The sequence below is a fragment of the Lycorma delicatula genome, chromosome 8 (assembly GCF_047948215.1).
Source record: "Lycorma delicatula isolate Av1 chromosome 8, ASM4794821v1, whole genome shotgun sequence".
NCBI classification, from domain to species: Eukaryota; Metazoa; Arthropoda; class Insecta; order Hemiptera; family Fulgoridae; genus Lycorma; species Lycorma delicatula.
This window is the reverse complement of record NC_134462.1, coordinates 104,541,212-104,565,225: the sequence shown is the minus strand read 5'-3', so window position 1 is coordinate 104,565,225 and position 24,014 is coordinate 104,541,212. Positions and strand designations below refer to the sequence as shown.

Genomic DNA, 24,014 nt, shown 5'->3' with positions numbered 1-24,014 from the left:
TGTATGGCATGTGGCACCGTCCTATTGAAACCACATGTCGTCCACGTCCATATCTTGCAATTTAGGCACAAAAAAACTGAATTTTCGTGTCACCATATCGAGTATTATTAACTGTTATTGCCTGACCAGCTGCATTTTTGGAGAAGAATGGTCCGATGATGCCTCCAGCCCAAAATCCGCATCAAACAGTGAGTGATACGTTGTGGATGCATTTGATTCTCAACAATCACTCGGTGGATTTTCTGAACCCCAAATTTTTTAATTAATTTCTTCACAGTCGATGAAGTTAAATCACTATTCCGACCATATTTTCTACGAAAATTGTGAACTGTAGCTGCCAAACCTTCATTATTTTAAAAATATTGCTCAACAATGAAAACGCGTTGTTCTTTCGTGTAGCGGTCCATTTTTAATAACCCTGAACTGTCAATCCACCGGGTTGGTCTAACCCATCGGGTTAGTGGTGACGCTCTACCCTAATCAGCTGATTTGGAAGTCGTGAGTTCCAGCGTTCAAGTCCTAGTAAAGACATTTACTTTTATATGGATTTGAATACTAGATCGTGTATAATCGGTGTTCTTTGGTGGTTGGGTTTCAATTAACCACACATCTCAGGAATAGTCGAACTGAGACTGTACAAGACTACAATCATACATGTCATTCTCATTCATCCTCTGAATTATTATCTGAATGGTAATTCCCGGAGACTAAACAGAAAAAAAATCCTGAACTGTCAGCTGCCACGCTGTCTTTTTTTTTCATTGGCTACACTTTACCGCACAAATGGCGCAAAATTCAAATCTTGCGTGAATTTTGGGGCACCCATTATATTTATTTATTTTATAAATATAATAAAAACAAACTTAACTTATTTATGTTTTAGTATTTAAATAATTCAGTAATTATTGAAATTATTTATTATTTAAATAATCAAAATATTAGTGTTAATTAGTCGAGGTTAGCGAACGTAGCGAGCGTAGGTTAAATTTGGTTAGATTATATTTATAATTATAAGCAGTAATCCTTATATTTTTAAGATGTAAAATACGTTAATATGGAGAATGTTTAAAATGACCGGTATAAAACAGCATTTTAGTGGGTTATTAGGTTATTGGGTCATTTTTTACCTGGTTAGTCTTAATACCAATATTTCCTGCTATTTTGATTTATTTCCTGGTGAAAAACTTAAAAACTTTTGGGTTCTTGTTAATATCGATATTTCCTGCTATTTTAAGTTATTTCCACGTGAAAAACTTGCAAACTTTGGGAGGAGAGAAACGAGAAAGTACCACCATATTTATGTGAAAATGATTTAAAGAAGTCTGGAACATACAACAACCGTATGGAATCATTCTATAAAAAAAATAAATATCGTTAATTTTTCAACTATGAAAATTATTTCAATACCATTAACGTAATAAATATAAAACGTGAAATGTTTTGTATTCGTTACATACTACATATAATGATTTATTTCTTAATACAGCAATGTTATAAGTATGTTTTGGAATTAGTTGGTGAAGCTAAACTGATGAAAAGCTGTGTATGATGTTAAACTACCGTCGGCACACCTGCTCACTTTTTAACTGTCGATCACAAAGTAAGATCCCTCTCTTTACTCAGCATTATAGCACTCAGCACTCATCCCGTTTCAACTAGTCATATATGAAAATGGTTTCAACCATAATAAACTTAAAATATAAGAGGTTCTTTCCTCTACACTGACATCTTTTACTCGTCTTACAACCTTTTACTTGTTTTATCTGTTATGTTGTTGAACCATAAACACAAAGCACTTACATTTACTTAAAACATTAATTAATTACTTACTTTATATATAGCTGACCTATAAAACTTCTTGAATGAAACCGGGTTGTAGGTACTCGCTCTGAATTTACAAAATGTTAACAACTTCGAGAGATTTATAAAAGTTACGTCAAATTAGTGCTTGGCTTATATAAAGTTATATTACTTGTACTCCTTTAAAGAAACACTTCGGTAAGAGATTAACTAGTTTATATAGAATCTTGTATAAAATAATTTAACCTGTAACATCGTCAAATATTGAAAAATCTATAAGGCATTTTTTTCCAACGCATTTATCTTAATGTATATAAAAAATGTAGTTTATAAAATTAAAGCGTATAAAATTAAGGATTGCTGAATAAAATTAAGCTAAAATTAATAATTGTTTTGACTAGATTTATAATTCTCCTTAAAAAAATCTACTGTCTTATTTCATGTTGTTTAATCCGTTACTTTTGAACGAGTTAAAGAGTTATATAGTTTAATTAGTTATTAAACGCTTCTATATATTACAATAAAATTATTTGATAAATCATATATATATTGAGAATAAAGAGTTATGATTTTATAAAACTGAAATAAAGATTTAAGAATATTAGTTCAAACCCCATTGATAATTCTTACAGCTTTCTTTTAAAAGCCACCCTCAAAAAGCTTTAATCTATACGCTAAAATAGAATGAAAGAAGACAAAAAGCTAATTCTTATTGATTCATTGGTCACATTTATTTTAAGTTGTACATAACGTATAAAAAACAACGCATAGCTTCCTTGACATAGTTCATGTTTGTTTTTTTCTTTCATGTCAATTTTGTATAATTTAGATTAATCTCTTAAAGATGTACAGAGGGCAGGTTATCTGTTGGTTGAAGATTAAAATTTAATGGTTATGCCTTGCTTCCGTTCTGGAATTTACTTACAAACCACATCCTAGCAAACGGGCAGACTTCATGGATAGCAAATTTGGGAAATGTAGTTGCATCATCTGCGTTAACTATGAATTTAATAATAAATAAATCATATATCATTAATTAGGACAATGAATTCAAGAATTGATACTTAGGAACACCAAATTTTGTCTCTTTAAACTCTGAATTTTTCTCATTGAAATTTAGTATCTGTTTACGATGAAATTGTGTGAATAAAACCGAGTTCATTAGCAGTAATATCGGGTGTACAAAAAAATATCGGGGTTTTAATGTGTTATAATATCTCTTGGTTGAGTAGTACATTGTTGATCTAAGATTAAAATCAAAGAGCAAACGGCAATTTCTGAAAAAAAAATCCTTCTTTATTTTGTATTTTGCTGTATGTAAGATTGTTGTCTCAATACAACGTGCGTTCCGTAAAAAGTCTAATTATGATTCTCGACAGACAGTAACATTCGTCGATGATATAAGGGATTTGAAACGACGACTGGATGTCTGTGGAACGGAAAGAATACGGAACGTCCAAGAATGTCTAAAGAAAATGTTGAACGTGTCAGGGAGTCTTTCCTGCATAGTCCTAAAAATTATTTTAGAAAGATCGGTCGCGAATTAACAATGCTGGCGGTATGTTTTATAGAAACGTTTACATATGCTTCCATATAGCTTACTGCTGTTCCAAGTTTTGATTTCTATCGACTACGCTGTGCGTGCCGATTTCACAATCGAATGTTACAGCATGAAAATGACTTTCTCGATCGTATCGTGTTTAGTGATGAGTCCACATAACATCTAAATGGAAAAGTTAACATACATAATGTCCGTATCTGGAGGTCAGAAAATCCTCATGAACTCTTCCAATGAGAAAAGGACTCCCCAAAATTAAATGTTTTTTGTGCGAATCCCTGACGGCTGTTCTTTTTCGTTGAAGCAAACGTAACAGGAGTTTGCTTATAGGTTGTGACGCGTACATGGCTATTTCCTTAACTGCAAAATGATTAACAGAATTTTATTTGATAGCAAAAATTGATAACTCTGATCATAACTCTGCTGCATAACTCTGATCTGGATAGGTCGAATGACGTTTTCTCTGATCGCTGGATCAGTCGGTACAAACCCGATGACAGAGCTTGTTTATTATGGCCTCCAAGAACCCTCGATCTATCCCACTTGATTTTTTCTTTGGGGTTTTGTAAATGATCTTGTGTACATGGCTCCGCTACCTACTGATCTATACGATTTGAGGTACAGGATTGAAGCAGCTGTTGTTTTCATTACTCCAGATATGGAGTTGGTTAAAGTATGGGACCAACTCTCCTATTAGTTGAATGTGTGCCGCCTGACGAAAAGTGCTTTCATTGAACACTTGTAGGAAAAACTGTAGGAGTTACATTTTATTTGTGATTCATTACTTTAAGTCAAAATTAAAAATATTAAATTTCTTTAAATCCTCGATATTCTTTTTGCATACTGTATTATAACGTCATTCATTTATTTTTGTACTGTTAAAATTAAAATATTATTAACGCCAATAAATTTTTTTTTATTTTATTTTTTGAGATGACGGGTATCGACTGCTTTGTTCATTTTCCCCTGTGAAAATGGAAATTTGTAACGTATTAAAAATCCTGGCTGTCCAGTTTTATTATTAATAACAAGAAATTTGTAGATATTCATAGTATTATATTTGAATTATATTAATTACTGTTTTTTCCTTTGTATTATAGGAAATGGCTGGGTCGGTTGGAGAAACGATTCGTTTCCTGATGGATACATTGAACTGATTTTTGAATTCGATGTTATAAGGAATTTTAGCACGGTCAACATATTTACTAATAATTGTTTTAGTAAAGGTGTTCAGGTATATATGATTATTTTTATTTTATTTTATACATTTAATTTATTTTAAAATTAAAATTATTTTAATACAGGTTATTTTCTTTAAAATGACGATAGATTGATGGAAAAGGAATCGCCGTTATGATAATTGATGCACACTCGAGAAAATTATCACTGTACAGGATCATATCGGGAACTAATTAAAATCGAAATAGATTTTACCAATTTTTTTTTACCGGCATTTATTTTAAAAAACTAGACTTCTTAGTAATACAGAACTATGTTCACTTTCATTGGAAAATTATGAACGAGACATTTTGAAGTGATTTGTCTCATTTTGACATAGTAAAAAAATCTTAAGAGTACTAAAATCTATGTAATAATTCCTTAACAAATTAATATTTTAAAAAAGAATCGATGTACCGAAAATCTTTTAATTCGTACATTTTTTTTACCTCTTTTAAATTTAAAAATTGTACGTCAATTTTACGGGTTTTTTCTTTTTATTATAATTTATTTTAAATATTATATAATTACAAACACAATAAGATCAAAAATATATTTGATAATAGCAACAAAAAAAAATTGTAGTCTATTCGATATTAGATGCAAGACAAGTCATTTGATAAATCGGCATAGTCGTTCTCAAAATAATAGCATCTAATATTAGACAAACTAAGTGAAATGAAGAGTGAAGTGGTTTCCAATCGCCTTTTTTACCCGATCAAATGTATTTTTACTTATCGGCATGCCAAATCTACTGAAAAAAGTTGGTATCCAACCTTATAAAAATATATTTATTTTGTCGCGACATTGGGTTAATTAGTGGTTGTATAGTGAACAACATACATTACTCTCAGAGAAACCAACTCCTACGTCTTACATCTCTTATCTCTTAGTGCCTCTTATATCTCAGACTTTCACAAGCTGTACCAACTATAAAAAAAAAAACAAAGAACTATATTATAAAACATCAAATTAGTGTGCTCCTTCTGCTGAGAAACAATTTATTATGTACATTGTCTACTCTGCAAAAGATTAGTTCAAGACTAATGATTTTACTGAAATATAACGGAAATTTTCCTAAGAATTGTGTGTAGTTAAATGCAGTCCGATTGTGAAGTATATCCGGGGAAAAAATGAGAATAAAAGCAATTTTTATCATTTCTTTATGTTATTATTTTTTCGTACTGTAAATAAATAAATAAATAAATTCATTGTTTACATCATAACATTGTTATACAATGTATCGATCACTATGTCAGGAATAGAGCTGGCAAATGACCTATTAGTAATACAGGAAATGTTATAGTGTATGATAAAAAGATACACACAAAATATTCTACAAAATAATTTTTTTATTTTAGTTAACGTATTGATTTTTATCGATTAAAAATGTAGACAGATGATAATATGGCGCTGACAATCTAGTAGGATCCTATTGGGTGCTGAGCGACCAACAGGATATGAGCGACATTGGACGCTCAACTACTAATAAGATCTCTCCGAGATTTTATTGGTCGCTGACCGATCAATAGCGTTTGTCGCTCACTCTCTCTCTCACACTCTTTCTCTCTCTCTTCGGATCCCACTAATATGTTCAGATTTTTTTATATAGAGAAAAGTTGTTTTATATGTGTATACATATAACCAAATATAGTATTTTTTATTTACTTCTGTAAACATAAGTAAAGTATTTACATAAAACACACAAAGCTTAATAGCTTTATAATCAGCTATGATTTTTATATTTTGAAGGTGCAAAACCGGCCGAAATTCTTCCGCAGATATTAAAACAGTATGATAAAAAGTCTATTAATCATGTAAACTTTTATATCTGGCTTCAACAAGTTCAAATCGGGCAGAGGGAGTGTTACTAACCCACCGGGTTGGTCTAGTGGTGAACGCATCTTTCTAAATCAGCTGATTTGGAAATCGAGAGTTCCAGTGTTCAAGTCCTTGTAAAGCAGTTTTTTTTTTTACACGGATTTGAATACTAGATCGCGGATACCGGTGTTCTTTGGTGGTTGGGTTTCAATTAACCACACATCTCAGGGATGGTCGAACAGAGAATGTACAAGACTACACTTCATTTACACTCATACATATCATCCTCATTCATCCTCTGAAGTATTATCTGAACGGTAGTTACCGGAGGCTAAACAGAAAAAAGAAAGAAAAGAAACGAGGGAGTGTTACTAATTTTTATCATAGCGAAAGATCGGTGGAAGTTTCGACAGATACTTTACAACATCGGATTAATGATCTTATTTGCAAGGAGAACATAAAAATGTTGTAAATTCCTGAAATTTCTTATCGTTATTGCCCATTCCATTATCCGTGATAAGTTGAATAGCCGACAAAGCTATCCTAGATTGATTCCGAGACAATTGACTCAAAATCATGAAGACATCCGAATTCATATTTGCATGGAAGTTTTATTTCCATGCACCAAAAATCCTTGCACTTTTGCATGGATTTTTAGCGAAAGGTAATGATGATTTTTTAGATCCCATAATAACTTTTGATGAATTTTTAATTCATCCTTTCAAACCGAAACCCAAACGCAATGTATGAAATGAAAACTTCCGAGTTCGCCCGGCAGGAAAACATTTAAAACCCTTCGCTGAACCGGTAAAGTGTCGCTAACGGTATTTTGGAACTATAAAGCCCCAGTTTATTGTCATTGTTTGGAAGAACAGCAGTTAACAGTGATTACTATCTTAACATAAAGTGAAGATAGCAGTAAGAACGACCACACCCTGATTCTCTCACAAAAGGTTTTTTAAATGATCATTTAAATGATGTCATAGCGCTCAAAAGATTCGGGTAGCTGTTCTACATGCATCTTACAGTTCGAATGGAAGTGCTGCTACATCCACCTTACAGTTCGATCTCAAACTGATCTTTGGTTTGATCTGAAATCGAAGGATTTTTGTTCGTTTGGTCCTCTCAAAGAATTACACCGAGTTCGGCATCAATAAACGGTCAAGAATGCGGTCCAATAATGGCTAGACACGAAAGCGGAAAATATTTTTTATTAATGGAATGAAAAACCTTACAGATAGATGGAGCAACTTCCTAAACCTACCCAACGGTTATGTTTAACGATAGAGTTAGTGTCATTATCATCGATTAAATAATATTCGCCGATCTCCGTGGTGGAGTGGTAGACAAATCCCACGCAGAAGCTTCAAGCTTATGTGATGATATCGTCAGTCCAAAAAAAAAAAATAATAAAAAAAAACCATTGTCTCTTTATTAAACGACACTCATAAATTAAATTAAATATCCATATTTTAAATAATTACAATATACGGTAATTAGATTAATTTTTTTTTTATTTTCAATGAAAACAAAGCTCAACTGAAATATTTTTCTACAATACATAATTTTTAAATTAATATTAGTTGAAACTCTGCATGGTATTTTTGTATCGTAAATAATCAACTTTTGACATCGTCCTTACATACAGATAATGTAATAACCTATAAAATGACATTTTTCTACCAATTTTATTATATAATAGAACTAATATTTTACACTTAAGAATAAACAAAATTATAAGTACATGAAGTTATATTTTATACAATATATCAGTTCTCTCCTTTAATTTTTTTAATATAATCCAAATAAAAATATCATATATTATTTCGGTTATCTTTTTAAAATTAAAAATAACTTCTAACGCCTGTAACTGGGGTTCTGTTAAATTAATAAAATATCTATGTATCTAGAGACATAGATATTTTATTAATATTCTTATATTCTAAAATAAGATGCAAAATTGAACCGACAGGTTAGATTTTCAACAAAGTTAGCGACCTTTTTAAAGACTAAAATTGTAGTTCTTTAGTTTACTTATGATCTTGGTTGGTTATTTTTTGTTTGCGAAAATCTAACCGACTAATTTCAAAAAGTTTTAATGGAACATTAAATGTTCCATAAAGATATAACTGATCAGTTTATGGATTAATTTATCTCATGAAATACTTACTTTTTCGTGTCCGAGTGATGAGACATTAAAACCTTTGCGACCAGTATTGTGCCACCGAAACACCAGTAGAATTTGCTTGCCACAGATCTTCTAGTGTGCATTTGGTTGGGCAGGGGGTACACTTTAGGAGATGTTCAGAGTCCTAAATCTCACCGCACTCAAAGTTCAGGTCGTTAGGCTCTATTTGACACCATCTAGCACGGTTAACTCTGGTTGGTGCAACCCCAGTTCGAAGCCGGTTTAAAGTCACCCACGTTTGCCGGTCCAGGTCATGTCCTGGAGGTTTTGGGGCCCTTTTTGGGAACCATGGAGGGGCTCGATAGATGTAGAGTTCAAAAATCCCTTTCTCGATTTCAGTCTCGGAGGGGGTGGTCGCTCTATATGGTACATTGTATGTCGTGTATCGAAAGATTGTCTGAACCGTTCAATATACTCGGTTTCAGCTCGACGTATTCCAGGTTCCTCCATGCCCGCCGCTCGGTGCAATTTTTTCAATAGGAGTGGGTTTCATACGTCCCGTTATTAAACGACAGGTCTCGTTCAGCGCTATATCAACCTTTTTGGTGTAAGTTGATCTGTTCCACACAGGACATATATATTCGCCTGTTGAATAGCACAAAGCTCTAGCTGTCGTCGACAGGACGGTTGACTTAGCACCCCATTTACTGCTTAAAAGTTTCCTCAGGAGATTGTTCCTCGTATTTACTTTCAACATTGTGCTATGACAGTGAGCCCTATACGTAAGTGATCTGTCTAATATAACTCCAAGGTACTTTGGCGCTTCTGAGTGTTCCAGCTGCCGATCGTTCCATGTAACATTCAATCTTCTTTTTGCTTCCCTGGTTTTCAGATGGTAGGCGCATACAAATGTTTTCGCTGGATTTGGTTTTATAATACTCAGTTAAACCATTTAGGGCTGCGGTAAGTCTCTTCTCAACTTCTGGAAAAGTTTGGTCTTGATTAGCCAAGGCAAGGTCGTCCGCATACAGGAAATGCTCAGCCTCGGGGAAGATAGATTGATTGTTAGTATACAGGTTGAAAAGTAAGGGTGATAGCACATCGCCCTGGGGCAGTCCATTCCTTTTCGTTTTGTAATGATATTTCGTATTGATATTTAATAAGAGAATTTTTTTATATAGTTGTAATATATTTTTGATTTTTAATTTATTTCATTGAGTCTTGTAACCATCGTAGGTCTGCAGTTCTTATTTTAATCAAGCAGTTTATAAGAAAAACACCAGGTAAAAGGAATTTATTTCCTTACTTAGCAAATTAATGACTAATCGGTTTAAATGGAATTTTAAAATACGATTTTTACCTTTCTGGATATAAGAATACATATTGCTGTAGAAACTACGGCTGTAACGCAACAGTTTGTAGGTCAGCCAAAATAAAAATTGGTCTTTTTTAAGTTTTGTGCCTTAGGAAACATTTAAAAAAAAGCTTTAACAAAAAGAATTGATTTAAATAAATTATAAATCTGCAAAAAAATTGTTCTAAATAAATTTTCTACGGAGTGTTCCGGGACGTATTCCCCGAACTTCAGGTACTGATTCAGGGCACCAAAATGAGCAAAGAAGTTCATTTTGACATAAGTCCTATTTTTATTTTTTTCCCTTCTGGACGCCATTTTGTGATTTATCAACAAAAAAATTATTTCTAAGTTACGGGTAAACCTTCTTTAATTAAATATGGCAAACCTAAGACTAGTGTCGTATTCTACAAAATAAAAAATTTTGAAAACGTTACCTTCAAATATTTCAAATTGGCATTAATTTTTTTAATCTTCAATATCATTGTAATTATTATTATTATTTTTTTTTTAATTTTTAGTTATAAAAAATTATAAAGCATTTTATTTTGAACGAAATGATACCTCATTTATAAAAATCTGTTGACAAACAATCTAGTTATTTTAGACTATTAACCCGGCCAGTACGCTTACGTAGCGTAATGCAAACTGATAATTTTTTGCCTGTTTTTATTTCCTCCACTAAATGTAATAAAAATTATTAATAAAAGTTTTCAGCTTGCTCATTTTGGTATCCTGAATTAGTGCTTGAAGTTCGGGGATACGTCCCGGAATACTGTAAATTGTATACATTTATAACCCTTTTAAAGATTAACAATTCAATATTACCTTTACTTAGTTGTGACGCAGAATTATGACCCAACATTAATTAAAAATTCAGCTTTAAAGATTTTTTTTAAATTTCTATAACTCGATAACGGTTGATCTAATCTCACATGAAAAATAATCTAATTAATGTTTTTTTTTATTTGTTATATTTAATTTGGGCTGGTTCGTCATTTTTCTCCTTGCATATACATTTGTATTTTAATGTGGCTTGCGTACAATTTGCATAATTGATTTATCAAATTTTAAATTACTTAAATTTTAATTGTAATTTATCAATGCTATACCTTTGAAACTGTGCGATTTCATCCGATTAAAGCCCATCAGGGCAATGAACGGTGGGGGGGTCGTGTGGCCACCGGAAGCCTCACAAGGCTAGTGTCTTCCTCTACGGGATTGGGATATGCATTTCTGCCCATTTGACACTTAATTACATCAAAGCTTCTGCAAACACACACACATCGAAAAAGTTGCAGCAATAAAAAAAAATCATATCTTCCTATCTTCCTAATTGCGATTAAAGTATTAATGGGAACTGCAAAATAATCGAGATATCACGTTTTTTTAGACGTGACCGGCCGTGATCTTGAGCCGATGCTGATTAATAGTGGCCTCTGCCCCACTATCAATCAGTATAATGGCGATAGTTCAGCAGAAAGCACATGCGTTTTGTGATTAGCGGAGTATAAATCAGTGTAACTATTCAACGGACTTTTCGGTGTGTTTATGGCAATGAATCCCCCTCATGCATATACCATTGGACGATGATACGAAGAGTTTAAGGGATTTGGTAACGTTGAAGTGAAAACTTCCTCTGGACGGCCTAAAACGAATGACGAAGCAGTTGAGCGTATAAGCCAAAGTTGTTTAATAAGCCCTAAAAAATCAAATTGAAAAAAAAGTAACGTTGCTGTAATGTTTCAACAAGATGGTGCGCCCCCACACATTAGCCTTGGCGTTCGACGCGCTCTCAATGAAAGATTCTCTAATCGCTGGATCGGTAAGGCCGGTCCTGTCCTTTGGCCTCCGAGAGGCCCAGATTTGACACCCCTAGACTTTTTTCTATGGAAATACGTTAAAAAAAAAAAACAGTGAAAAATCAGGGATTCTCTACAGTGGAAAAAACGAAGTTGTACTGCAACATTTAATGTAACGAATCGCTGTAACTACTGCCACAGTTACGGCTGGAATGATCCAGTGGACCTGGGCAGAAGTCGATAATCGGCTGGTTGTTTGCAGAGCGACCAACGGGGCTCATATAGAAACATTCTAAGGTATGTAAAAAAACTTTTTAAGTTGGTGAATTTTTAAAAAAGTACTCGTTTGATTATCTCTCGTAGTTTTTTTTTTTAAATTGCTGCTATCTCTTTCGATGATCTGTGTATATATATATATATATATAAAGGTGTATATAAAGTGTATATAAAGTGTTATATAAAGTGTATATATATATATATATATATATATTGTGAGTAACAAAAATACTTCTTTACGCACGCACATATATATATATATATATATATATATATATATGTGCGTGCGTAAAGAAGTATTTTAGAAAAAAGATGTATGAAAATTAAAATTGTACTATTGTGCTTTTTTTAAAGCCTAATATATTGATCATTTTATTTCAGCGAAAACACAGAAATAAATTATTCATAACGACAACATATGCATTTCAGATATAAATCAAAATGAAATTTGTATAAGTTGTCAAATTATTTATTTCTGGACTTGTCAGTTTATTCGATTTCACCATTTATATATGTTATTCATAAAATAACAGTCAAAAACAACATTGTTACCGACCATATAGAAATACGATTAAATCAACATTTAGTGAAAGAAAAAAAATGATAAAAAGATTATTTTAAAAATTTCATTTCATACACGTATATTTTATATTTATATATATTTTTTTTTATTGCTTAGGTCATCTGAATATGATCCGTCGATGTAAATTGGACTTTTTTCAAAATAAAAGTAATTTTCATAACTTGTTTTGAAGCCTGTAAAGTACAGTTTTTTTTTTGGGTTTTTTAGTAATTGTTTACAGTTACGATTCTATTTCTGCTGAAGTAATATTTTCATTCTTTAGTAATAAATAACAATATTTTTAATAATTCGTTCTAGAATTAGAAAAAAGTCACTCCTGGCATTTCTTATACGTCTAATACTGAAGTCGGCGTATCACAAAAACAGTCACTAACTTATCTCCTTTTTCATCTAGCCTGCGGAAACACCGTAATCTTCAAAGGATGATGTATATGAATGCAAATGAAGGGTAGTCTAGTACAGTCTCAGGCGGACCATTCCTGAGATGTGTGGTTAATTGAAACCCTACTACCAAAGAACACCGGTATCCACAACGTAGTATTCAAATCCGTATAAAACTGTCTTTACTAAGATTTGAACCTTAGAACTCTCGACTTCGAAATCAACTGTGACGAGTTTACCACTACACCAACCCGATGGGTTCAGACACTAAGTCTGGGATGATTATTAACTGTATGAAAATAGCAACCACGTCTCACCTAATTTCTCCAGAATTTATACCAAGCATATGCCGTAGGCTACAAGAGGATAACTGCCACATCAGTCATACCATTATTCAAATTAAATAATGATATTAAGAAAAGATAAATTTGTTTTTTTTAACTAATGTAGCGTCTCATTTTTCTGACTTTCCGTTTCGTCAAACATTTGGTCATAATCGGAAATTCGGGGCTGCAACCTTCAGAAAAATAATCGGTTAATAGATGTATCAATGGCTGAGACTATATCCATACCAGATAAAGACCTTACGCGTTGAAACACCTTTCGGATACTCGAAAATATCGAACGTGAGAGAATAGCCTTGAAAAAAGTCCAAGTCGATCAATGCGGCGCCCTTTTCAACCCTTAAAGTTGCTGAAAAGGAGTATGCGATGAGTTTTAAACCATGATTTACATTTTTACCCGTATTAACTGCAAATCATCTGCAATTAAGTGCTGCGCACAAAGAGTTGTGCGTCCGTCGTTAACGACAAATGGTGCAGCTGTTCACACGGTCGATAACAAGAAGTGCCTCATGATGAGTGACGAACCGTTCTCTCCAATAGCTCTAACAAACAAGCAAAACTGCCGCCTACATTGTGCACCTACAAATCCATACCGACTCCATGAGCACCATCAGACAGTCCTAAGATCGTTGTGCGGTATGCAATTTCAACGCAGGGAATTATCAGCCCTTAATTTTTCGATGGTGATGACGAAACTTGTGACATTAAATGCCGAACGTTATTGATCACTGTTGGAAACCTTCTTCCTGCTTGACTTCAATCGTTGCAATTGGAATATGGCTAGAGCATGGTCTCAATAGAACAGTTCTACAGCCCATACATCACATATTTCAACAACTTACGCGCTGAATTCCACGGGGGATTTCTCTATCGATCCGGTGACAATCAGAGCCCTCCCGTTTTCCAAATTTTACTGTAGCAGATTTTTTTACGGGGATATTTAAAAACTCAAGTTTTCATTCATATTCTGAATTTCAATTTGATAATTCTATAAATAATGAATACTATCTATTTCTGTAGATTTTTAAAAAAATTATTTACCGTAAATAATGGAAAGTAATTAAATAAATACAATCACGGAATTTAGTATATATATATATATACTAGCATCCCCGTCCAGTTAGTTGGTCATGGCTCTCTTCGCTCGTCTTTCTCGTCAAGCCACAGAGAGTTCTGCCCCATAGACCCCGCTATGTTCATTAAATGCATGCTTGTGAGAATAATAATGATAAATAAAAATTAAAGCCTGTTTAATTTATAAAAAATATCAGTGTATTGTAATTGTATTGTAATTTCTTCAGAGCAACAGTTTGGTCAGTTACATGACCCGAAACTTTAACTTTCATAGATCACGTCAGTGATCTATGAAAGTTAAAGTTCATTGTGGGTTTCAAAACACTCGGCCTCCATCTTAAAGATATTAGTTATTACTGGTTACCCGTACGAAGTACGGGTAAAAATGTTTTACCCGTACTGGGTAAATTTTATGTTTTTTAAGGTAACTAGAGGCAGGTGTAGCTAGTCACGTCGCACATACAGTAACAGTGTCTGTGTAGGTTGAGCCGCCGCGCCGTACACCGTAGCACCCATTTAAAAATTGAAATTAAAAAATACTCAAAAATGGTTTTTAGATATTTATCTTAAGAGTATTACAAGCCTTAATCTAGTGAATATCTCGTTTAGCGTAGTCAAAAGTGGGAAAATTTGCAATAATTTTTCAAATTTTTCTATCTTTCTTCACTCTTTTCATGGTTGAATTTCGAAAAATCTAGAGATTGGTTTTTAGATATTTATATGAAAATTACGCACACTAAGAATCAAGTTGATATCTTCATTTTTTACCAAGAAATTTAAAAAAATTAAAATACCTGGGTTTCAAAAAGAATTCATAATCCATTTTAACTTTTTAAAATCGAAATTTTTAGAAATTAATTTTTAGTTATTCACATGCAGATTATTCACACCAAAAATTTAATTGATATCTTCACTTATTACCGAGAAATTAAAAAATTTTTTTTTTTTTTAAATATATATATATATATATATATATATATATATATATATGATGTATATGAATGCAAATGAAGGGTAGTCTAGTACAGTTATATTATATATATATATATATATATATATATATATATATAATGTTTTTTTATTTTTTATTTTTTTTTTAAGAGTGTTTTTACTTTACATTTTAATCATGAGTAAATGATACCGAGTTATATTTTTTCGGGGTTTTTTAAAGTTTTTTAAAATTTTTTTATTGATTACCTTTAAAAAGGAAGAGTTTATCAACTTTCAGAAAAGACGCATAACCCTTTATCTGGGCTCTAATTTTAATGATTTCAGTATAATCTGATAGATAATGATTCCATAAAATTTCGGTAAAGATCAGGCCCAATATTCGGCTAATACTAAAAAAAAATCTTTTCTTGTGTTTTCTGATACATGTTCGTCAATTTCTCAGAAATGATTTGACGGATTTTCTTGATTCTTTTTTTTGTAATTGTTAAGAGGGTGATTCTTCGGTTTTCATGCGGTATTTTCCATCATTTCTAAGCCAGTATAACTCGCAATTGATTATACGTGTTATAACTTTTATTTTCCCGGTTATAAGCTGCTATAACAATAACGAAAAGTATATAGATTGGTAAAAAAATATCTAAAAAATCAGTCTATTTTAAGTTTTGTGCTTTAAAGAGACATTAAAAAAAACTTTTAACAAAAAAAAAATAGATTTTTAAATAAACTATAGAGAGCCTAATCTGCAGAAAAATCATTTTTTACCAGTGCTCCCAAGATGAAAAAATCTATTTTTGGCAGATGGACGTTTGTGCGTATGTAGGCCGGTATTTGGTGTTATAATTCTGGAACCCGTTGACTGATTTTCTTCAAACTCGGTAGACAAGTACTACCTTTAGGAGAAAAAATATATTAATTTTTTGCAAAAAAATTGGAAAAAGGGATGGGGTTGTTTTGGCCGAAATAAAATTTTAAATCTTTACTTGGGCATGTTTATCAAGATCACAAATTACCAAAAATGTTTATTTAATTTCACCGCCTCCCCAAAAGATTATTTTATATATTTTTTTCCTTTTATCTATATCTTGCTTCAGGAAATAAGTTAATGCGAAATTTTGCATTTATATTTTCTACATAATAAACCTTCAAACCAGTATAAAAATGTTTTACTCATCCTATTTCAATGATCTGTGGTAACAAAAGATATTATTTAATTAATTTTTTCTTTTCTATTTTAAATTTAAATCAATCTTGCAAGTTAACCGTTGCATTTAAAATGTAAAAGTCTTTAATTTATTTATAATCTATTCTCTTTAGTATTCCTTGAAAAAAAAATTAGTAAAAATGTTTTTCTCCCTTCTTAGAAGATTACAACTTTTTTTATTTAGATTTACGGCTGTATCGTTGTATCTTTTCAACAATTTTGAAAAGTTCTTTTTTTTAATTTTTTATCACCACTTAGGGATTATTTTCTTAAAAATTCATCTTACCCGAATGTTTCTTCTTGACTATGGGACCCCCCAAAATGAAAAAAAAAATGCTTTCGCAATTTCAAATTTTTAAAACTCAAAATGTAATTTATTAAACAATAATCACTAAAGTAATTTAATACCACCCCCCTTATGATAGAACTCCTAGATGTTTTAAGAAAACCCAAAAAATTATTTTTAAATTTCGATTATAATTTATTTAAAATCAATAGAGCGTAAAATGATTCACGTTTTTTTTCAAAAATGAATTGTATAATTTGATCGTCGTAGCGCGGAAAGTTATGCAATTCATTTAAGTTTTATTCTTGTCAAATCAAATGTTATTTTGAAAGTGTTATTTTTTTAAAATTTAAATATAATTTTTTTATTATAATAATGTTTTGAGTATGTTTAAATTTTTAAAAATAAAAAATGACGATGAATAATATCTTCAATTTGACATTCGATGAACTGTTTTCGCCTAAATATTTATTAAAAAAAAAAACATTTAAGAATGCACTAATTTTATAAAATTCAGATAATTTAAAATTATTTTATAATTCTTTATTAGCAAAATTCTGCTCAAGAATTTTATTAATTTTGGCTTTTTTTTAATCAAAATATAGTCTATCGGATTGGTCTAATGGTTAACTTTTGTCACAAATTTCAAAGTTGAACGTTCTGAGGTTCAAATCCTAGTAAAAGTTAGTTGCTACAGATTAGAATACTAGACAGTGGATGCTGATGTACTTTGGCGGTTGGGGTTCAATTAACCACTCGTTTTCAGGAATTGGTAGGCCTGAGACTGTACAAAATTACACTTCATTTACAAATCGTACCCAATCATTCTCATCTCATTGGGCGGAGGGAGGAGTTGCTTATTGTTCATCAGTTGAAGTGATTACAATTTACACATTAGGAAAATAAAAATAAGATCCAAGCGTTACATAATTGTTATCTAAAATATTCATTGCAATTTTTACCGTTTAATTTTAACTTCCTTGTACGAATTAAAGGAAGTATTGTGATCGCGAAAAATCTCGGTTTTCAGATTTCAACGGAAATATCCATTTTGACCATCCCTGAATCCATTTTGACTAGTTTCGGCGTGACGTCATACATATGTACGTATGTATCTCGTATAACTCAAAAACGATTAGCGGTAGAATGTTGAAATTTTGGATTTAGAACTGTTGTACACCTCCCCTTTTGATTTCAATCGACTGGACCAAAAAATCAAACCATATACCCAAAAACAGTGCCTCTGAAATGTAAATGTGTGTTAAAAAATGAATAACTTTAACAACTCATGATCAAATGAAAAGCATCTTCCTAGAAGGATACATTAAATTCTTTAAGCCCTTCAATTGCAACATATGAGGTCTGTTCAAAAAGAATCAATCTATGTTTTTTTGTCAAAAAGTATTTGAATAAGAATGGTAGAGGGCAGCACCAGTACCTACTGCACATGTTTTTTAGCTTCATAGAGTGTGTCAGTTGTTGGCCAGTAGCCTTTGTATGTGGTACTGTTAGTGCTTGTCACCTTTATCATTTTTTTCATAATGATGGAGTGTTTCATTGAACAACAGTATTTTATCAAGTTGTGCCAAAAGTTTTGTGATAACCAAAACGAATTATTTTGTAAGATTCAGCAGATTTTCTTTCTGTTAAGAAAAAGCTAGGAAAAAAGGTGCGGGAGTTACATAAATTAAAGATTAGTATAACTGTTCAAAACGGTCAAAATTCAGTTGAGAGTGACCAGCATACTGGTAATCCATCAACAAGATGAAATTTAAATGTCACTAACAACTTCTGCAGCTTGAAAATTGAAAATCATCAGCTAACCATCCAAGAAATTACAAATGAAATTAGGTTTAGTGATGGTTCCATATATATGATTCAGACATGTTAAAAGGGCATAAAATTTGCACTTGAACAGAGATTAATTTTGATGTTGGACATATAAGGTGCTGGAGTGCGTCAGTTATGATCCTAATATTCGTAAGACACATAACTGCTGATGAATTTTAGGTGTAAAGGTACAACTCAGAAACCTAAACTCAGTCATTACAATAGAAATCATCATTATCTGCTAGGCCAAAGAAAACAGAACAAATGAGCAAAGTGAAAATGACACAGTCTGTTTTTTTCACCTAACGCAGAATTTTACATCACAAATATTCATTAGAAAGTCAATTTTACAACAAACAAAACCATCTAGAGGTTTTGCTTTCGTGTTTCAGCTTATTGCAAGTGACCAGACTGGTGGAAATCATACAAGTGACAATAGCATCACAATAATATAATCACCCATTCATTATATCTCTTCAAAGATTTCTTAGTCGAACATGGAAGTCATCAGGTTCTATAGGTTTCTTACTCAGCATACAGACCTCTTGTGATTTCTAGTTGTTCTTCAATCTGAAAATGGAATTGAAAGAATCTTGATTTGACACGAAAGATAAAATGATAAACATGACAGCATATCCATTCCAGAAGAGGACTATAAAAGTTTTTTCAATGATGGAAGGACTGCTGGGTTAAGAGTGTGGAGTAACCAGGGGGAATATTATGAAGGGGACTAAGACTGGTAAGCTATTTTTTCTTTACACCCTATGGTCACATACGTTTTGGGTAGAACTGATAGAGTCAATACTTAGCTACCATCTCTTAAATGCAAATCACAAATCCATAAAGTTTAACAATAACCTTGATATTTTATACATGTACTAAAAAGGATAACATTATATGAAGCATTCAAACATTATGGTGTGTGTGTGTGCACTTGCACGCATATGTGTTAACAGTAATTGCTGCTGTTTTATGTATAACAGCATATAATAAGGATATACTGTATTGCAGGATATAATAAACACAATTCAATCCAAAACACTCTAAATATGCGGTTTGGCCAAGGTTAAATTCTGTTTTTAATAAACATGGTTTGATTTGTTGTTTAAAATGTTTATATAGAAAAAACAATTTCTTTTTTTGGGGGTATATGTGTCCATCACATTACTTACATTCTGGATAATCACAGAGAGAAGAGTAAAAGGAAAATAGAAAAAGGAAGAATAATGTCTGGAATTCTAATCGTTTTCAACTGAGAAGAAAGATTTTCAGATAAAACTAAACAAAATGTATATTGAAACTTTCAAATGATACATTTATAGTCAAACAAGAATTTCTGCATGAAGATCTTGGTACAATACCTTTTGCCTAAATTCTGTTCAAATCAGATGATTCTTGAGTAGATGTTTCCATTGAAAATATAATGAATCATATTCCATTTGTTTTTTTTAATATCCTAAAAAATGTAATATTGTATGAAAAATGAGACATTTTCTAAACTTTAAATAAATCATAATTTACTGATTTGTATAGTTTTATGTCGTCATTTGAAATGTTCTGATTATGTTTTTTTTCCTTGTTACAGGTATTTTCAAAAGCACGTATACAATTCAGTACAGGTGGTGAAGTTTATAATGGAAGGGCAGTTTCATATCATTATATGCCAGATGAAATGCTTGAAAATGCCCGAAATGTAACAATTCAATTGCATAATAGTATTGGTCGTTTTGTTCGTATCAGACTCTACTTTGCTAATCGTTGGTTACTACTCAGTGAACTTACTTTTGATTCTGGTGAGTTTAAACTTTTTTTTTTTGTTATAAACAAACCATTTACAAATAATATTTTATTGAAATTCTGTATATACAAGGTGTGTGTGTGTGTGTGTGTGTGTGTGTGTGTGTGTGTGTGTGTGTGTGTGTGTGTGTGTGTGTGTGTGTGTGTGTGTGTGTGTGTGTGTGGGTGTGGGTGTGTGTGGGTGTGTGTGTGTGTGCGTGTGTGCGCGTGCGCGTGTGTGTGTGCGTGCGTGTGTGCGCGTGTGCGTGTACATGCAGGTGTTTGTTTATTTGTTTGTGTGTTTACAATATAGTACTTTCTGTTTTTATTTGCCTCTTAGTTGCTGTATCATTCACTAGTTATAATGATTCAGCCGTCGTTTCTTGGTATTTTTCACTTTTATTTTGCGCGTAGTATTTTATTGGAGTTTCTTAAAAAGACTAACATCAAGAAAACTTAGATCATATCATTATTAAAGATTACACTTAGTGTATTACACTAAAAGAAAATTGTTCTTAATGATATGGAAGGTTACAACCATCCATCCCTTAACCCTTTAATTATTGAAATATCTATAAAGAAAAAATTATCAGAGTGCATAAGACTTTTTTTTTCTCTTTATATCGTAAATGTCCTATACTTTTTTATAAATTTATTTTTTTTATCACTAATACAAGTTACCTATTCAAAGCCTCTTATTATCTGTGTTTAGAGTAGATGTACAAATCCAAAACTATTGGTGTTCAAAAATTCCTTATTCGATCTATATTTGGGCAAAATCACTAACTAACTGGTGGTATTTTATTTTTATATTTTACCACTCCATCATTTGCCTAAACAGATGAAGGGAAACAACGGTAAAATCTCAAATAGATGTGCATTACAAAACACATAATTGATTATAAAATAAATAGTGTTCGTGATTTTCACCCATATTTCATTTCTTTTAGGTCTTTTTGAACCACTGAGATCCAATTAATTTTTTTTTTTGTAAGTGTGGTTGAAGATTTTTTTTGTGAAGCTGTTATTATCCATTTTCATAAGGTAACTGAAGAATTTTGCTCTTCTTTTTCAGATGGCATTTGAAATTTATTCAGTTTCATTGTGTTTATATAGATTTTTACAAAAATAAAAGTGAAGTATTTTATATATAAATTTTTTTTACAGAACCAGTTTCATCAAATTATACAGCTGAATTTGAAGAGGTGGAACAACAAGAAATAGTTATGCATTCAGTTGATCCAACTTGGGATACGTTTGAAACAAGTCAGTATATTTTATTGAAAGAAATTTTTTATGAGTTTCAAAAATGTTATAGTTATTAGTAATGTTATTTTTAACTAATATACTTAATCAATTTTAATGTGTTTGTACTATGACTAGCATTCACAAATTTAAATTATTCTTTCAAGTAAAATTATGAAAGAAAAAAAACAAATTTTAAAAATTCACTAAAAAAATTAAAATTTTCTTTTCAATTACTCTTAAAATTTTCCTCTTTAATCTTTTCAGTCACTGCCTAATTAAAATCAATCTACCTACATCAATAAAATAAACCAAAATTTGTTCCCAAATTCAAAAAGCTGAAATTTTAAGAATCAAAAAGTATCATTCTTTTTAATTTTTAATGTGTTTTGAAGAAAAAAAATGTTCCTTTGAAAAAAAATTTGTTTTCTTGTTTTATTCTTTTAAATTATGGATTCATCTACAAAAACATTATCCATACAAAACGTCAATTAAGAACAAAAGGGATACTTCTTGATAAAAATTAAGAAAAAATAAATGCAAAGAAATTACATAGACAATTATCTACAATGAATTAAGGCTATTTGGAATGTGGAAATTTGTGTTTTATATATACATAAATAATTGTTTAATTTATATTTATAAACAATTATTATTTGTTAATATTATAAATAATAATAACAGATTAATATTTTGATGCCACAGATTAGGTAGGTCGTAAGCTGCAGTATATTTACATTTATTATTTATTTTTATATGCTTTTATTTAACTTGCTTTGTGCACTGTGTTGCACGATGGGACGGTCAGAATTTTGTCAGCAATATTTAACCTACTTCCAGATGAAGGTTAAAATTTTGTATACTAGCTTGTTGTAGATGACAATGCATTGTGATAACAAAAACTCCCCAAAAATATCCATTTTCGTAGAAAATGTGTTGTTTGCAAATAATATAAATTCAAACAACTATGCATGCATATGAAAGACTTTCACACATAAGTGTCAGTCAGCAATGCTTTCTGCTATGCAAGATAATGAATAGCCTATAATGTGAAGACGGGTTATTATATATGGACAGCTGTAAACTAGTGTCAGTGAATCACTGCTCTTAAATTTATGCACAGATGTCTTTGAATCAGTTATTCATTTTGCTACAACATTATATTTCAGAAGAAATCCATCTATAATTGTGTAGAGTTATGTAATCATTTATACAATATGCTTAAAAGTAATAAATTAACATATTTTCTTGAGGTTGTGTCAGAGAAGTTTCATAATAATACACTGTCTAATTATGACAGTTTTTTTTTTTTTAGCAATGACAGTTTTTTTTTTTTTGAGACACTAAAAAGTATAAAATAAAATAAAAATTTTTAAATGTGCTTTTATTTAACTAATGAAGAAATTACAAAAACGTTACTGAAATTTAACTATATGGAAAATTATTGAATTAAAATATAAATTGTTTAGAAAATTTTTCTACTCATAATACGAATATATTTAGACACACTAAAAAAAGAAAAATAATTTCCTTTCATATTAAATCAAGAATTACAATAAACTGATTTTACTAATGATCTATAAATGATCTATAAATCTATTTTCTATTCAGTAGTGAATGTACTTTTATGTGAACATTTGTTTATTATATCAACTATATTAAATAATAATAATGCGTATTGAAAGAATTTATTAACAAAATTCCTTTAAACTGTATATCACGAATAGTAAAAGCATGAGGTGCCCTTCATTGTATTACATTATATTTTATAATCATGTCATTGATAATTTGCTATGTAATACAATGAAGGGCATCCCATGTTTTTATTATTCATGATATAAAATGTAAAGGAATTTTGTTAACAAATTCATTCAATTGCATTATTATAATTAAATGTAGCTGAGAGATTTAATAAGCAAATTTTTTCGTAAAAGGACATTCACTACCATGAATAGAACACAGATTTATATCATTATCAAGATAAAAATGATATTTGAATTTAATAATTTTATTTTAAACATTTATTCTTGATTTAATATGAAAATGAAATTATTTTTATTTTTTAGTGCATCTTTAAATATACTTGTATTGGGAAATTTTCCACACAATTTATACTTTCAATTCAATAATTTACAAATAATGAAATTTGTATACTTTTTTTAATTTCTTCATTTGTTAAATAAAGGCATATTTTTAATTTTTGTTTCTGTTTAAAATTTTTTATATATATATAAAAAATATTTTTTTTTTAATGGAGGCAATTTCAGGACATGTTCTACAAGTGAAAATAAAGAAGAAGCGTGGATAGATTGATAGAGTATAAAATACCAGGTGAATCAAATTTAAACAGTAATTTTGCTATTCTACATAGCAAGCAGTTCTGAGC

General features: G+C 30.9%; 1 protein-coding gene across 1 annotated transcript in view; it reads left to right on the top strand.

Annotated features, from left to right (window-relative positions):
- Nucleotides 1-24,014, top strand: part of LOC142329279 (discoidin domain-containing receptor 2-like) — a 708,527-nt gene that overhangs the window by 638,744 nt on the left and 45,769 nt on the right. Inside the window, exons 7-9 of the mRNA XM_075373718.1 lie at nucleotides 4,459-4,592; nucleotides 20,193-20,400; nucleotides 21,551-21,649. Coding sequence (XP_075229833.1) covers nucleotides 4,459-4,592; nucleotides 20,193-20,400; nucleotides 21,551-21,649 — 441 coding nt within the window. The remainder of the gene's footprint in view (nucleotides 1-4,458; nucleotides 4,593-20,192; nucleotides 20,401-21,550; nucleotides 21,650-24,014) is intronic.